Here is a 14,632-nt window from a genome sequence, read left to right as displayed (position 1 = left end):
ATTCAACAACATTTATATTTCTCTGCTTCAGTTAGGACTGGACGAACCAACCTTTCTGGATCAAAAAAATAAATAAAAATGAACAGTTACTTGAGTACCTGCGGTAGCTCATAAAGTGTGGGGTTAGATCAGGGGTGGGCAAACTATGGCCCACGGGCCGTGTCTGGCCCATCAGGCCTTTTAATCTGGCTCTCGTGCTCCCATTGGGGAGCGGGGTTCAGGGCTTGCCCCACTCTGCATGTGCTGTAGCTCTGCGCAGCTCCCGGAAGCATCGGCATGTCCTTCTCCAGCACCTATGCATAGGGGCAGCCAGGGGGCTCTGCGCGCTGCCCCCACCCCAAGCGCTGGCTCCGTAACTCCCATTGGCTGGGAACCCTGGCCAATGGGAGCTGCAGGGGTGGCATCTGCAGACGGGGCAGCGGGCAGAGCCACCTGGCCACACCTCCACGTAGGAGCCAGAGGGGAGACATGCTGCTGCCGCCAGGAGCTGCTTGAGGTAAGTGCTGTCTGGAGCTTGCGCTCCCTGACCCCCTCCTGGACCCCAACCCTCTGCCCCAGCCCTGATCCTCCTCCCGCCCTCCAAACCCCTCAATCCCAGCCCGGAGAACCCTCCTGCACCCCAAACCCCTCATCCCAAGCCCAGAGTCTGCACCCCCAGCTGGAGCCCTCACCACCGCCCCTTGCACTCCCCGCATACTCCAAACCCCCCAGCCTGGAGCCCCCTCCCCCGCACCCAACCCCCTGCCCCAGCCTGGAGGCCCCTCCTGCACCCCAGAGCCCATACCCCTGCCTCAATCCGGAGCCCCTTCTCATACTCCAAACCCCTTTGCTCCACCCCAAACCCCTCATCCCTGGCCCCACCCGAGCCCACACCTCCAGTCAGAGCCCTCATCCTTTCCACATCCCAACTCCCAGCCCGGAGCCCCCTCCAACACCCTGAACTCCTCGTTTCTGGCCCCACCCCAGAGCTCGCACCTCCAGCCAGAGCCCTCACCCCCACCTGCACCCCAACCCCCAATTTCATGAACATTCATGACCCGCCATACAATTTCCATACCCAGATGTGGCCCTCAGGCCAAAAAGTTTGCCCACCCCTGGGTTAGATAGATACTTAACTTTGGGAATTTGTGTTTATATGCATGTAGTTTACTTAATCACCAAAATTGGGGTTGGGAAGGATTCTTCTCCCCATGACATACTGGCAAGAACTTGAGGAGCTGGGACACTTGAGGAGCTGAGTTGATATATCCAGAATGGTTGATTTCTGTGATTGCAGGGGGATGAGCATATCACAGTTCAGATTGTGCTCAGTTACCCTATACTTGGCATAGCAGTGGTTTATGTTACTCTGCTTAACCAAAACTCCCAGTTAACTGAAGTGAAGTCCCTCAGGGTTGTATTGTGTTCTTCATTATGTGCCAGAATCCAGGAGGGAGGGATGACACATTGCACAGACTTACCAAAGATTCCTCTGAGTTTTCTGAAGGTTTCCTGTGTCCCTTGCCACCTCTAGAAAGTCAGGGTTGTACTATATCAATTTGCCATTTTTTGTCTGAAACCTGTTCAAATAAAGTGTTTGCGTGAGCTAAGAGACAGAACTTAATAGCTCACTGTTGCATCAATGGTAACTCAGGCTTTGCTCTTCTTTCATAGGGTTATATATAATGTATTAAACACCCAGAGGAGTTCCAACCTGAGGAAACTTATGGAAGCTTTAGAAATGATTCTGTCCAAGATGCTATAAAAGCATATCCATTACTACTTTCATTAAACTCTTCCTAGGTTCAGGACATAAGTGCAAGCATTTTCCCAAGCGTTCCTAATGCTTTTTGAACTGCTCTCCCAAGGGCAGAAAAATCATAGAAAATAGCATTTAATGCTATGGCACGAAGTACTGTTCTCACATCATAAACTCTAAATGAAGTATGATCTCCTTCTTAGAGAACCATCTCCTCAGGGACAGAGAAGGGTAGTAAAATAGGCCAGACAGGCTATGCACTATGGAAAGATAAAAAATATAATAGAGCTTAAAAGTTTGGACTCAGTCCTCTTTAGTACAGATAGGTATTCACTTTCCAAAACATGGAAAAGTAGGATCGAGCAAGCTCAGAATATGTAAGAAAGAAAAGCTCAGGTTTTCATAGTCTGACATTTGAAAGGTGTTTTCCCCCTCCAAAAAAAGTAGTCCCCACAGTCCAAGTTCCTGTGTTCACTTTATCATGTTCCAGTGTCTTTACAAGATGTTATGATTAATCCCATTGAATGACACTTGATTTTCCTCAGATGTTCCCAAAGAGCAGAGACTTCTGGCTGTGCAGGCAGCCATCATGTTGATGTCAGACGAAAACAGGGAGGTTTTGCAGACTCTGTTGTGTTTCCTGAGTGACGTTTCCTCTGTAGAAGAGAATCAAATGACTCCGATGAATGTTGCTGTGTGTCTGGCCCCTTCCCTTTTCCACCTTAATATATTAAAGAAGGAAAGCTCACCAAGGTAAGTAACTGTCTTGGCTGTCCCCTTATCTTTTACAGAAAGGGCTGGAGTTTAAAACTTAAATAATATTTTGTTAGCATGAAACAAAATGATGCTTTTGATGTTTAGACCAACATTTGGGGTCAAATTTTCAAAGGTGACTGTTGAATATTGCACCTCAAGATCTGGGCATGCATTCTTTGAGAAGGCATTACAGAGCCAAAGGGGCATTTACATATTAGAGAAAGTCATTTAATTCTTGCACAAGTAAATGCCCATTTTCATCTGTAAATTCAGTGGGCGTGAGTATGTTTTGTAGGGGTAGTTTTGGCTTTTGAAGGCACCAAGCCTGATTCTGTTGCCATTGGAATCAATTGGACTTTTGCCATTGACTTCAGTGTGCAGAAGATAGGCCCACAGAAGATAGGGCAGGGCTTTTAACAAGCACATTTTCAGTGCATGGTACAAGGTTGTAGGCACACAATTCCTGTCAAAGTCAATGGGTGTGTTGTGGCTTAAATCCTGTGCAACCCTAAACTTCACCCAAATCATTATTAAAAGAGGCATCATGGAAAGGAGAGATAAGCATGGAATGCTTGTGTTCTAATCCCAGCTCTGCCAATGACTCGCTTTGTGTATACTTGAGTAGCATTCTGCTAACTGGAAAATGGAGCTCATTTCAGGCCATGTTCCTGTGGTTCATAACATGGTGAATATAGATTAAACAGGGTTTAGAGCCATCCAAACATTGGTGGCCCATCTAAATGTCCCCTCTGCATTCCCTTCCCATCCCTGCCAAAGATATTACTATGACCATATTTTGAATCTGTTCAGGTATATGGGTCTGGAAAAGTCTCCTTGTAGCCAGTCCCTTGCCAAGCATTTTAAATGATGACAGGGTAGAATACTGGGCGTATTTGTTGAGGGTCTGTTGAACAATGTATCATATGCAATATACAGCATCTTTAACCATTCCTGCTTTTAACTTTGGCTTGAGTTAAACACTTTTTAGGTAAACACTTTTCTCCTTTGGAATCAAAAAAAGGTTTTGTATGGTCTGAATGATCTCTGAGAAATGTAAATGTAAAAGGATTTTCTCTGTGACCAGGAGAACATTGTGCCATTATGTTTACTTCCATATTAAAAAGATGGTACCTGAGACACTGAATTCAATTACAGAGTAATACAGAAAAAATATGCAACAGGAAAGCCAGATCAGAAGGACCTCAGTGAAAACCTGGCAGCTACTCAGGGACTTGCCCACATGATAATAGAATGCAACAAACTTTTTGAGGTGAGTGGAAGACTCAGCATTATTCATGGAGACCACAGTACATAATAGAGCAGCCTTTGAAATATTTACAGTTTAGACTTACATTTCTGCTCTCATTTTAGCTTAGAGGGCGATGGTTCCTAACTTATTTATAAGCTTGTTGCAGCTGAAGTTTATTTCTCATTTCTTTATGACTGTCTCCTTCTACCTTTTCAGAGATGCAGGTATTAGCACCATTGGTTTATTATCCTTGGGGAGTTTGCAGCCCAAAATTCTGGGTTAACAAATTTTACTGTATATCAGAATTTGTTGTTTTAACATTGAATTAGTTATATGCTCTTAGTATCTTACTTTTAAAAAAACCCAAAAGGGAGCTTACATACTTTGTTCTGTATGTAGTGTAACAAAGCTGCGGTTGCCTAGGACTACACAGTGATTACTGAACTACGTGCGCTGGTGCTTGCCGTTTCGGAGATAAAACTTGTACCCTCCTGCTCCAAAAGTCCTCACTAGTCGTCTTGAGCTAAAGGAGAATCGTCATTAGCACTAAAGGGCTTTTGACATACAATGGAGAGAGTAGACCATCCAGTAGAGAGCTGTGGTACACAGACACATTGGCTATTTCATTTTCATATCTTGATGTCTCATGATTAACAGTAGGCACAGATAGCAGTGGGTGTCTGCTTTCATAGATTCATTGTGCTTGTGTGCAGGATAATACATTGTGCTAGAGATTGCTTCTCTTAAAGGGCAGTTCTCAAAACAAGCCTCTACCTCTAAGTTTTACCTGCTTTCTTTGGAACAGGTTCCCCATGAGATGGCAACCCAATCTCGGAATTCCTATGTGGAGGCTGAAGTGCATTGTCCAACAGTGGAGGAACTAGGAAAGCAAATGGATGAAGAAGGAGGAAATTACCAAATGTACCTTGAAAGTCTGATGCAGAACCTTCAGAAAGAAGCAAAAGAGAAATTCAAAGGATGGGTCACCTGTTCTAGCATAGAGAACACAGAACTCGCCTACAAAAAGGTAATTTCAAGAGATGTGGAAGAAGTAAAAAACAAAACAAATTAAAAAAAAAATCTAATCTACCCATTTCTACCCATAGGACCCACTGGTTCATTACATGGCTGAATAAATGCCTTTACTATTTTTTAAATCTTCTACAGGCAGGTAAAATTCTTTAGGGGGGAAAAATCCTGTTAAAACTTACTATATAAATAAATAGTTAATAGAAATGTAACATGGCAGTGATCTTTGTATGATATTCCTGGAAGTGGGCACACAGAAGCCATAGTAAGGTCTCAAACCAACAGGCAGAGGAAGTGATAAAGCAAACCATGAAAAGATAGAGAGAAGAAAAGAGGGAAAAATAGATTGTATTACTTGAGTGAGTTTTTTGAGAAGGGGATGGGTAACATTCCTGGCCTTCTCCTTCTCCTCCTGCAAACAGGTTACTGGAACACAGTAGAGAGGTTTGCTAAAGCTTGATGAGATTTGGAAGGTGGGGGGTGGAATACTTTGTTAATGTAGATACAGTATAGCTTCCTGCCTGTTCTACCAGGGTAGTCCTGCACAGTTGTTGTGAAAATGTTATATCTATGATTTTAGGATAATTTTATCACCACTCTATTCAGATGGAGGCTTTCCCCATTACAACAAGGGGAAGTTAATATTAACAAAGGGGAAGGAATGCAAGCCAAAATAGGGAAAAACAGGTTAAAGAATATATAGATAAGATAGACATATTCAAGTTGGTAGGGCTGGATGAAATTCATTATAGGACACTTCAGAAATGAGCTGAAGCAATCTTGGAATCAAGAAGGAATTCACCCAAGAGTTCTGAAGGAACTCAAATGTGAAATTGCAGGACTACTAACTGTTATCTGTAACCTATCATTTAAATCAGCTTCTGTACCAAATGACTGGAGGATAGCTAATGTGACGCCAATTTTTAAAAAGGGCTCCAGAGGTGACCCTGGCAACTACAGGCCAGTAAGCCTCACTTCAGTACCGGGCAAATTGGTTGAAACTATCATAAAGAACAAAATTGTCAGACACATAGATGAACATAATTTGTTGGGAAGTAGTCAACATGGTTTTTGTAAAGGGAAATGATGCCTCACCAATCTACTAGAATTCTTTGAGGGGGTCAACAAGCATTCGGACAAAGGAGATCCAGTGGATATAGTGTATTTAGATTTTCAGAAAGCCTTTGACAAGGTCCCTAACTAAAGGCTCTTAAGCAAAATTAGCAGTCATGGGATAAGAGGGAAGGTTCTCTCATGGATTGGTAACTGGTTAAAAGATAGGAAACAAAGGGTACGAATAAATCGTCAGTTTTCCGATTGGAGAGAGGTAAATAGTGGTGTCCCCCAGGGATCTGTACTGGGCCCAGTCCTATTTAACATATTCATAAACGATCTGGAAAAAGGGGTAAACAGTGAGGTGGCAAAATTTGCAGATGATACAAAACTACTGAAGATCGTTAAGTCCCAGGCAGACTGCGAAGAGCTACAAAAGGATCTCACAAAACTGGGTGACTGGGCAACAAAATGGCAGATGAAATTTAATGCATATTGGAAAACATAATCCTAACTATACATATACAATGATGGGGTCTAAATTAGCTGTTACCACTCAAGGAAGAGATTTTGGAGTCATTGTGGCTAGTTTTCTGAAATCATCCACTCAGTGTGCCGCAGCAGTCAAAAAAGTGAACAGAATGTTGGGAATCATCAAGAAAGGGATAGATAATAAGATAGAAAATATCATATTGTCCCTTTATAAATCCCTGGTACACCCACATCTTGAATACTGCATGCAGATGTGGTCGCCCAATCTCAAAAAAGATATATTGGGAAAGGTTCAGAAAATGGCAACAAAAATGATTAGGGGTATAGAACGGCTTCCATATAAGGAGAATCATAGAATATCAGGGTTGAAAGGGACCTCGGGAGGTCATCTAGTCCAACCCCCTGCTCAAGCAGGACCAATCCCCAACTAAATCAAAAAAGATAAATCGGAACCAATCCCCAATTTTTGCCCCCAATCCCTAAGTGACCCCCCTCAAAGATTGAACTCACAACCCTGGGTTTAGCAGGTCAATGCTCAAACCACTGTGCTATCCCATATCCCCAAATATGGGGGATTAATAAGATTAATAAAACTGGGACTTTTCAGCTTGGAAAAGAGGCGACTAAGGGGGGATATGATAAAGGTCTATAAAATCATGAGTTGTATAGAGAAAGTAAATAAGGAAGTGTTATTTACTCCTTCTCATAATACTAGAACAAGGGGCCACCAAATGAAATTAGTAAGTAGCAGGTTTAAAACAAACACGAGAAAGTATTTGTTCATGTAACGCACTGCCAACCTCTGAAACTCCTTTGCCAGAAGGTGTTGTGAAGGCCAATACTATAATGGGGTTCAAAAGGGAGCTAGATAGATTCATGGAAGATAGTTCCATCAATGGCTACTAGCCAGGATGGGCAGAAATGGTGTCCCTAGCCTCTGTTTGCCAGAAGCTGGGATTGGGTGACAGGGGATGGATCACTTGATGATAATCTGTCTGTTCATTCCCTTTGGGACACCTGCCATTGGCCACTGTCAGAGGACAGGATACTGGGCTTGATGGACCTTTAGTCTGACCCAGTATGGCCATTCTTATGTTCTTATTAGCAATTATCTTTGAGAACTCCTGGGTAAAGTCCAAGAAGACTTGAGAAGGTTAAACATAGTACCTGTTTCTAAAAGAGGGAACAAAGAGGACCTAGAGAATTATAGACCAGTCAGCCTAACAATCAATTTGTAAGCATCCTAAGGAAAATAGGGTTGTCAGGAATAGCCAGCATGGATTTGTCAAGAACAAATCATACCAAACCAACTTAATTTCCTTCTTTTGCAGGGTTACCGGCTTAGTGGATTGGGGGGAAGCATGACATGGTATATCTTTGATTTTAGTGAGGCTTTTGATACAGTCCCACATGATGTTCTTATAAGCAAACTAGGGAAATACGGTCTAGCTGAAATTACTATAAGGTGGGTGCACAACGGGTTGAAAGACTGTACTCAAAGAGTAGTTAACAATGGTTTGCTGTCAGACTGGGAGGGCGTATCTAGTGGGGTCCTGCAGAGAGTCAGTCCTAGGTCTAGTACTATTCAATATTTTCATTAATGACTTGGATGGCGGAGTGGAGAGTATGCTTTTAAAATCTGACACCAAGCTGGGAGGGGTTGCAAGAACTTTTGGAGGACAGAATTAGAATTCAAGATTACCTTGACAAATAGGAGAATTGGTCTGAATTCAACAAAATGAAATTCAGTAAAGACAAATGCTCAACTACAAAATGGGGAATGACTGAGTAGGTGGTAGTACTGCTGAAAAGGACCTGGGGTTATAGTAGATCACAAATTGAATATGAATCAACAATGTGATGCAGCTGTAAAAAAGGTTAATATCATTCTTGGCTATATTAAAATGAGTGTTGTATGTAAGACATGGAAGGTAATTGTCCCACTCTACTTGGCCCTGGTGAGGTCTCATCTGAAGCACTGTGTCTGATACGGGGTGCCACACTTTAGGAAGCATGTCAACAAATTGGAGAGAATCTTGAGGAGAGCAACCAAAATGATAAATAGTTGACAAAACCTGACCTATTAGGAAAAGTTAAAAGAGTGCATGTTTAGCTGTGAGAAAAGAAGACTGGGAGGGGGGAGCTGTTAAAAGGCTGTTATAAAAAGGACAGATTTCAGAGTACAGCCGTGTGAGTCTGTATCCGCAAAAAGAACAGGAGAACTTCTGGCACCTTAGAGACTAACAAATTTATTAGAGCATGAGCTTTCGTGAGCTACAGCCCACTTCATCAGATGCATAGAATGGAACATATAGTAAGAAGATATATATATATATACATTCATATGTGAATCTATTTCCCTATGTTAAGTATCCTCACACCTTCTTGTCAACTGTCTAAATGGGCCATCTTGATTATCACTACAAAACTTTTTTTCTCCTGCTGATAATAGCTCATCTTAATTAATTAGCCTCTTACAGTTTGTATGGCAACTTCCACCTTCTCTGTCTCTGTGTGTGTGTGTGTATATATATATGTATATATATATATATATATAACTTCTTACTATATGTTCCATTCTATGCATCCAATGAACTGGGCTGTAGCCCACAAAGATTATGCTCTAATAAATTTGTTAGTCTCTAAGGTGCCACAAGTACTCCTGTTCTTTTTATAAAAAGTACTGTGATCAATTGTTCTCCATCTCCACTGAAGGTAGAAAAAGAAGTAATGGGCTTAATCTGCAGCAAGAGAGATTTAGGATAGATATTAGGAAAACCTTTCTAAATATGAGAGTAGTTAAGCTTTGGAGTAGGCTTCCAAGGGAAATTGTGGAATCCGCATCATTGGAGGTTTTTGAAACAGGTTGGATAAACACTGGTCAGGGATGGTCTAGGTTTATTTGATCCTGCCACAGCACTGGGGCTGTCACTTCCAGCCCAACCTTTCTATGATCTTGGGCTCTCTGTGGTTTTCTCCGCACTACAGAGCTGTATCAAATAACAGAACCTGAGGGCTAAGAGCAGATTTTTTGCTATAAAAGCTATTTTACTACTTTTGGGGCCCCAGAAAGAACAACCTTTATCCATCCAGACACAAGAATGAGTCACCATGTCAATTACTCTTGAAAATTCTTATTAATGCAACTCCACAGTTTAGCCAAAAGGGCTAATCCCCTGTGCACAGCATCACCTCAGATTGCCCAAGTGTTTCAGATTGAACATGGGACTCTTTCAGGGCAATCAGAGTTTCAGGTACTGGGCCAAGAAATCAGTCTTATTCTAATCATATTGTATATCACCTACCCTTTCTTCAGCCCCTCTTACCAGCTATTTTTCAAACATTCTATGACCTCTTCAGGAAAAATCCCACGTTCCACGTAATATCTTTGAGGTAGGAACTTTGGGCCGAATTGGCATCTCAGTCCCACCAGTATAAAGAGAGTAATGCCAGTGCCATTGGAGGAGTTCATCCAGATTTACGTTGTTGCGAGAACAGAGTTTAACCTACTGTCTCATTTTTCTGTTAAGTGTTAGCACATGTAGATTTCTATATACACAAATAACATTGAACACGCCTGTAAATGTAAATGCTGTGAAACTTCATCTTAAACTTGAGCTCTGAGTCCTCACCGGAAATTCTTTAAGCAGTCCATACCGAGAACATATTCACAGATCCAGCATTTCCATTTTTTCTTTATTGTTTACTGAAGGTTGGGGATGGCAACCCACTCAGGCTTTGGAAAGCTTCAGTGGAAGTTGAAGCGCCTCCATCAGTTGTACTGAATCGAGTTGTAAGAGAACGTCACCTTTGGGATGAGGACTTCTTGCAATGGAAGGTCGTAGAAACTCTGGATAAGCAAACAGAAATCTACCAGTATGTATTGAACAGCATGGCACCCCATCCTGGCAGAGACTTTGTAGTTCTAAGGTAAACTTTCTAAAGGCAACCTTCTAGCCTCTGACTTCTCCACAAGGAGCTTCTGTCATTAGAAAGATCTGGTCTTATATAGCTTTCTCCTTAACATTTATACACTAAGTATACTATGTCATCTACATACAGACTGTAATATTTTATTTCTCAAAGTGCATTTAAAACTATGTGCTTAGAGCATACTGATCTTTTTCTCAATGACATTTGAGCAACAGTCTTGCAGAACCCATGTATCAGAACATAAATATTGTTCATTCCTTAGGCCAGGTGCCTGAAAATAGCTGCTCTCAAAATAATGCAGATAAAACCCAATTGTTTTTTCTCCTGCTTTTGCCATGCTGTTTGGAGAATCGTGAATATCTCATTTTCTTTGAGTTTGATGAGCCAGCTGTTTAGTAGAAAAAATACTAATACCTTTAAGTCAAGGTTACGAGATAACATTTAAAGTTGGAACATTTGTAGACCAAGAAATGCTACCATTTTTTAAAAAAAAGCTAAATATTTAAAAGTATGGAAATGAACTACGAATGGAAGGTAGATCCATATTCATATATCCTCCCTGTTCATGCAGCATCTCAAATAAATGTGTGTGTGTAAATTGGACATTCCAAAAACAGCCTTAACTCTGCTCATACACAACCGATAAACAGAAAACCCTCTTAAATGCACCCGCCCTTTGAAACCTTAATGGTTGGTTCTTGGCCCACTCATCAGGGCAAAAAGCTGGAATGCTGTGTAGAAAGATTTCAGCTACAGAAGAGCTGTCCCTAACTCAGCCATCAGCTGTTGAATGTTTCCTTTTGATTGATTGTGTGCATTATTGTTCTGGGCCTCTGCTTTCTCTTATTGGAATGATATTCCACTGAAGTGATATGCAGCTTTGACAAAGGAAATGATCCAGCAAATCAGAATTGCATTAGGGAGAAAAATGATGGAAGGTAATAGAAGAGCCCAATGAAATATAATTATCTCAATATATCCCTTTTATTGTTAACTTTTGTATTCTGTCACAGAATAACTTGCAGACATTATTGGTATAAAGGAAAGAACTACTGGAATTCCTAAGAGAAGTTTAAAAATACTTTCTGTAATTTCTTTATGATCAGAAAATATTAGACCTTACATTACACATTTTCCTTTGCCTGCCCAAGATTTACTGACTGCGCTAAATTCCTCCCTGGCATAACTCTATGAACTTCATTTCATTTACACCAGAGATTAATTTGGTCCACTGTGGGTTTCCCTCCTTGCCCCAAGAAGATTGTGTAGCAGCAGTTGGGGAGGTTTTTAACCGCCTTTATTCTGGGTCATATTATTTTCCTTTCAGTTCACCATACGTCACAGTGTTTTATGTTCCTGAAACACCCACAGTGCAGTCACATCAATCAAACAAAATCTTGAGAAAAAGTTTTCATTCTCGTCATTAACCTAGCCAGGATGGCTCAGCAACACCGTTGTATATCACTGGCTGAAACATATATATCAAAAAAGGGAATCCTGGCTGGTTTATGATGCACTGAAAACAGGTAGGAGAGACCAAGCAGTAGGCTTGTTATTTACAGCCTTTGATTTGAGGCTGGAGCTATGTTAACCAATCAGATTGCCTGTCCTAATTAATGCACCTTGATTGGCAGCAACTGAGTTCAGTGAAATTATTAACCTCTAGAGAAGTGAGTTATTCACTGTACAAGACTGCTAACTTCCATCTCGCCTTCAAAATGTTCATTTTACACTTTCTAAATTCAGGGCTATCATTGAAAGGTATCAAAATGTTTCTAAAAATGATAAATGGGATATGTGGAAGAACGCATATGTCTGACTTTATGTTTTGGAATGAATGTGAGCCTTAGAGAAGGAAAATATTGATAGACAGTACTTTGCACTTATATAATACCTTTCATCAGAGGATGTCAAAAGGCTCAACATTAATTGATCCTCACAAGTGCTGTAGTGTGATCTCTTTATTGTGGAAGTGCAGAATTTTTTTTACAGAACTGCACTCAAAACCAAAACAATGTAAAATTTTAGCGCCTACAACTCCACTCAGTCCTGTTTCTTGTTCAGCCAATCACTAAAACAAACAAGTTTATTTACTTTTAGGGGAAATCATGTTGCCTGTGTCTTATTTACAATGTCTCCTGAAAGTGAGAACAGGCATTTGCATGGCACTTTTGTAGCCAGCGTTGCAAGGTATTTCCATGCAGATACACTAAACATTTGTATGTCCCTTCATGCTTCAATTTGTAGGTGTTAAAGTTTTGCATTGTTTTAGTTTTGAGTGCAGTTATGTTAAAAAAAATCTACATTTTTGTATGTTGCACTTTCACAATGAAGAGATTGTACTACAGTACTTGTATGAGGTGAATTGAAAAATAATATTTCTTCTGTTTATCTTATTTACAGTGCAAATATTTGTAATAAAAAATAATAAGTGAGTCTTGCACACTTTGTATTCCGTGTTGTAATTAAAATCAATATATTTGAAAATGAGGAAAACAAAAAATATTTATAATAAATTTAAATGGGTATTCTATTATTAACAGTGTGATTAAAACTGCGATTAATCGTGACTATTTTTAATCCTGCGATACGTTGTGATTTTTTTTAATCGTTTAACAGCCCTACTTAAAACCATGAATCTGTGAATCAACCAGACTTTCAGAGTCTAGCTCTTGCTTTCTGCTCTGCTCAGAGCTTTCGTTCTTTCTCTACTTTCTTTCTTAAATGTCTTGTGACAGGACATGGAGGACAGATTTGCCAAAGGGAGTGTGCACACTAGTGGCCATCTCTGTGGAACATGAAGAAGCTCCTCTGATAGGAGGTGTACGAGCAATTGTGATGGATTCTCAGTATTTAATAGAGCCTTGTGGCTCAGGAAAATCCAGACTGACGCACGTCTGTAGAATTGATCTGAAGTAAGTACCATATCTGCCGAGAGCAGATCAGTGACATCCCGTCAATAAACCAAAAATCTCTAAGCTTAGTTCAGCAGGGTTAGCCAAGAAAAGGCAGTTATGTGTTCCTAGTAGTAATACAAGAACTGTACTATTTCCTGTATGCAGTCAGTGTCAGTAGTTTATAGGGATTTAATGCATTTTCTGAAATAATGTTACTTTTAAAAGATGAGTGAAGCAAGATAAGAACTAAAGTGCTGTTCTCTTCCTGAAAATGGTACCTTCTTCCTGAACAGATCTGCTCTTGGTACTTATTCAGGGGCATAGCCTCTCACATTAGTGACAAAAATATGGCTTTACTTCTGTTTACTCCTGTTAGACCTGCAGTGCTAAGACCATGAGAGACAGATCCTGTTTCTTAGTGTGGTTCATTAGCAGCATTGTTTACTAAGTTCTACCCAGTTATGTTTATGCAAAACTACTGAAGGTCGTGTGGGTTTGCACTGGGGACTTAGTCTGAAAATCATGGGGCTGCCCATGAGCAAGTGGGGATCTAACTTGGCCTGGAGAACTGTTATTGGTTATGATGTATAAAAATGAAAGAACCAGATTGAATTTGCAGGGATGGCAGTTACAAGAAAACAAAAAATTTCTAAGCCAAACACAGTAGAAATAATTGAGAGGCAAACAGAGAATCCCAGTATGCATTTCTGCAGAATCACATTTTATAGCAGAAAGGCTCTTTTAACATATAAGAAAAGTCTTTGGTAGCGCCATCATAGTTCATTGTTCAATGTAGGGTTTATTTCCTGCAGGTCTGGCAATAATGGAGCACAAATTGTATTCTACGTAGCTTTTTATACTGGGCTTATCACCATAGTATCTGAGCACATTTCAATAGTACATTAAGCAACGTGACTAACATCTGTCATGTATTTGTTCCCTCATGAATTGTTTGCAGTGGCATGTTTATGGTTTTGGATAATTTTTAATATATCACAATATATTTTTAGATAAGGCAAAGTTAAAGAAATGTTGCACTTGGAGTGGAAGGTGGTGAGGTTTGTGATGGTCCTTAATTCCTGGAGGAGTTCATTCCATTTCTTGGACCAGTCCCTAAGAAAGTTCTGTCTACCATACATTCAAGCTTTATCCTTATTGTGGAGAGTTCAATTGTCCCAGAGGAGCAAAGCTGTCAATGACACGCTCCATTATGGAGCTTTAGGAGATCTCTTAGATACCCTGGGCCATTGTGCATCTTGAAGATAAGGCCTGAGACCTTAATTCGATAATCCATGGGCAGCCAATGTCACAACAAGAGGACCAATTTGATGTGTTCACAACAGCCAGCACTGCTGAGGGGGAGAAATAGTACCTGCCAACCTCATCTTTCCATCCCACGGATACCACTGTATAGCTGACATTACCATAAGAGTGAAATGTAAATTTGAATATAGCACAGAAGAGTCTTCAAAGTTCACTGGTGAT

The 14,632-nt window shown here is 40.7% G+C and overlaps 1 protein-coding gene across 8 annotated transcripts in view; it reads left to right on the top strand.

The window, feature by feature from the left end:
* The window catches only part of STARD13 (StAR related lipid transfer domain containing 13), a 491,362-nt gene that overhangs the window by 473,896 nt on the left and 2,834 nt on the right, over window positions 1-14,632 (top strand). For 7 of the 8 annotated variants that reach the window (XM_073341692.2, XM_078852676.1, XM_078852675.1 and 4 more), the window contains 5 exons: window positions 2,284-2,491; window positions 3,650-3,764; window positions 4,549-4,770; window positions 10,030-10,247; window positions 12,989-13,165. In XM_073341692.2, coding sequence (XP_073197793.1) covers window positions 2,284-2,491; window positions 3,650-3,764; window positions 4,549-4,770; window positions 10,030-10,247; window positions 12,989-13,165 — 940 coding nt within the window. The remainder of the gene's footprint in view (window positions 1-2,283; window positions 2,492-3,649; window positions 3,765-4,548; window positions 4,771-10,029; window positions 10,248-12,988; window positions 13,166-14,632) is intronic. The other variant, XM_078852678.1, reaches the window with a different exon arrangement.

This window comes from Lepidochelys kempii, chromosome 1 (genome assembly GCF_965140285.1).
Source record: "Lepidochelys kempii isolate rLepKem1 chromosome 1, rLepKem1.hap1, whole genome shotgun sequence".
Lineage (NCBI taxonomy): Eukaryota > Metazoa > Chordata > Testudines > Cheloniidae > Lepidochelys > Lepidochelys kempii.
Note: the sequence above shows the minus strand (reverse complement) of the source record. Positions and strands in the feature narration are given on the sequence as shown.